The sequence below is a fragment of the Chrysochloris asiatica genome, unplaced genomic scaffold, assembly GCF_000296735.1.
Source record: "Chrysochloris asiatica unplaced genomic scaffold, ChrAsi1.0 scaffold00559, whole genome shotgun sequence".
NCBI lineage: Eukaryota > Metazoa > Chordata > Mammalia > Afrosoricida > Chrysochloridae > Chrysochloris > Chrysochloris asiatica.
Window position 1 is genome coordinate 132,530 of NW_006409077.1, and position 2,580 is coordinate 135,109.

The 2,580-nt window shown below is 43.6% G+C and overlaps 1 gene segment (V, D, J or C); it reads right to left on the reverse strand.

Annotated features, from left to right (window-relative positions):
- Positions 1-761: 761 nt before the first annotated feature.
- On the reverse strand, positions 762-1,324 carry LOC102832622. The segment is given in 2 exon segments: positions 762-1,075; positions 1,276-1,324. Coding segments are annotated over 2 exon segments (363 nt in total).
- Between the last annotated feature and the right edge of the window lie 1,256 nt (positions 1,325-2,580).

The window sequence follows — 2,580 nt, forward strand, 5'->3', positions numbered from 1 at the left end:
TGCAACGTTTTGCAAGTCAGGGTATTCATGTCTTTACTGGAGTATCTTCTATCATCTTTATCTTATCCATGGAGTCTTGAAGTACATTTCACAGAATCTCCTTTCTCTATAGTTTCCTGTAGTGTTGTCAAAAAATGGACCCGACCATAAAATTTATTAGTAGAAGGAACGAATTCAATACTCTCCTTCAGCACCTTCAGGCAGACCCTCAGACAGAAATGAAGAAAAGAGAGTACACAGTGAGAGAAACAGCACCTCCACCCTGGACATCAACACAAGTCAGAGGACCATAGAGTTAGGGACCAGATACCTTCAGTACAGCTGCACTTGGGCTATAGAGAATCAAGTGAGAATCACTCATTTCCAGTATCTGCTTCCCAGGTAAGGAGAGTCCCAAGGCTTTGAAAGTTGTTTAGATTCTAATTATCTAAATAGAATTGTTAAAACAGGTCCTGCTTAGAATATTAAGAATGGCTTCACTTTTTTAGTATGAAATCTGATCGACACTAAACCCCAGCACTATAATTTCTGTCCTTCATTAATGAGGACAGGCACTGTCTATATCTGTGCTACTGGGACTAAGGAGAAGCAACCCCAGTAGGAAGGCTGAGGAGTCAACCTAGCTCCTTCCACAAAAACAAGAAAGGATCTTCACAGAGTGGTTGCATCTGAAAAGATACTAAGCAGAAAGAGGCCCAAAGAGAAGCAGCTGGAAGAGCCCAGCCTCACACATGTGCTCCCCAGGGAGGTGGGGTTTATGTTCAAGCATGTAACACTGTGGGAGGGATATAACCCTGCTGACAGTAATAAGTTCCAAAATCTTCAGCTTTCAGGCTGCTGATAGTGAGAGTGAAGTCTGTCCCAGACCCACTCCCACTGAATCTGTCTGGGATGCCATCTGCCCTGCTGTTTGCATAATAGATGAGGAGCCTGGGAGCCTGCCCAGGTTTCTGCTGATACCAGTGTAAGGCATTGCTAACACTCTGACTGGCCCTGCAGGTGATGGAGGCTCTTTCACCAGGAGACAGAGAGAGGGAAGCTGGGGACTGAGTCATCACAATGTCTCCCATGGCATCTGAAGTTGGAAATAAAACACAAAGTCACCCATAAAATCAGGACAATAAAACACTGTCTTCCCTGCAGACCCAATTTGTATTTCAAATAAGTCTAAATATAGTTGCATTCCTTTTTCTTGCCTAGCACAGGTGTCAGTTCCCAGGCCTTAAAAACATTGAAAACAGTTTTCAGTAAGAGAACCATCCCTATTGCCCTCACCTGGGAGCCAGAACACTAGCAGGCAGAGAAGCTGAGCTGGGCCTTCCATGGTTCACTCTGTGCCCCAAGTGAGACAGATCTTCCCCTGAGTGCAGACCCAGCATTCATATGGGCTCTGGAGGACCAAGTGGACTGGAAGGAATATGCAAAGCAGGTGGGTGGGGCCGGCTGGGCTTCCAGCTGCAGAGAGGCTTTGTCTCCTCTTCTCTGCACATGAACAACCATCCTCAGGAGGCCCAGTCAGAAAAGCCTTAGACTCAGACTCAGGACAGAATTTGCAAGGGTCACTGAATTCAACTGTTGTACAATGCACTGGAATGCAAGATTGGTTTGAACTACAAGGTTGTCAGTTCAAACTCATCAGCTGCTCCTGTCTGTCACTATGAATTGCAACTAACTTAATGGCATTTAAAATAAAAAAATAAAAACAAACATTATTAACCAAGCATCAATCAAATGGTGTTTCTCACAAGTTTTTTAGGCACAAACTAGAGGCTCAGTTGTTGAGGGCTACTGGAGACAACTTGGGTGAACAAGCTCTTGGAGGAGAACAGGCACTGATGCAGGATTCAGGTCTATGGAAGAAAGGATGAGAATGCATACAACGACAGTTAAAAAATTGAAAACAAATTGTGGAACGCACATAGGACTTCATGAATTGCTTTAACAACCTGTGTGTTTTCAGCAGCAAGAAAGATTAAAAAGCTGATGAATAAATTTAGGAATTAAGATTGGATTGGTGATATATATATGCTGCTGGGAAAAGATACTTTCTTGCTTGTGCAAACTTGGAACCCTGATGAGATAGATACCCCGAAGATTGTTTATCCCTAGATTCCTCTGATTCTTCATGGGAAGCAAAAAGGTGCTGCTCGGCGTCTACATTCAGAAAAGTAGAAAAGCTATAGCAGATTTTTATTATGAATTTTCTATAAAGCCACCACATTGCCTCATACAAAATCATAATTCCCCTATTCTGGGAACTAACCCAATTTCAAACCCAGACCTGGTTGTTGAAAGGACAGCTGGTTCTTCTAGAGGAATGGTAATGCAACATGATGATAAACAAGTCCTGTAATGATCCCCTAGAAGGTCCCCAAGTTCTCCGTCCATACAACTGCACACTGAGGAAAGGGAATCACAGACATTGTGTGTCCTGGGGCATACAGGACCTGAATTGACATTGATGCTAATGATACAGGGCCTGGGCCTCCAGGAATCCACCCTGCCAGAGGACCAAGGCCATATGCATATGAATGGGGTTACTCCAAGTTAGAGGGAAAAAATTGAACTTGAGTGTTGTAA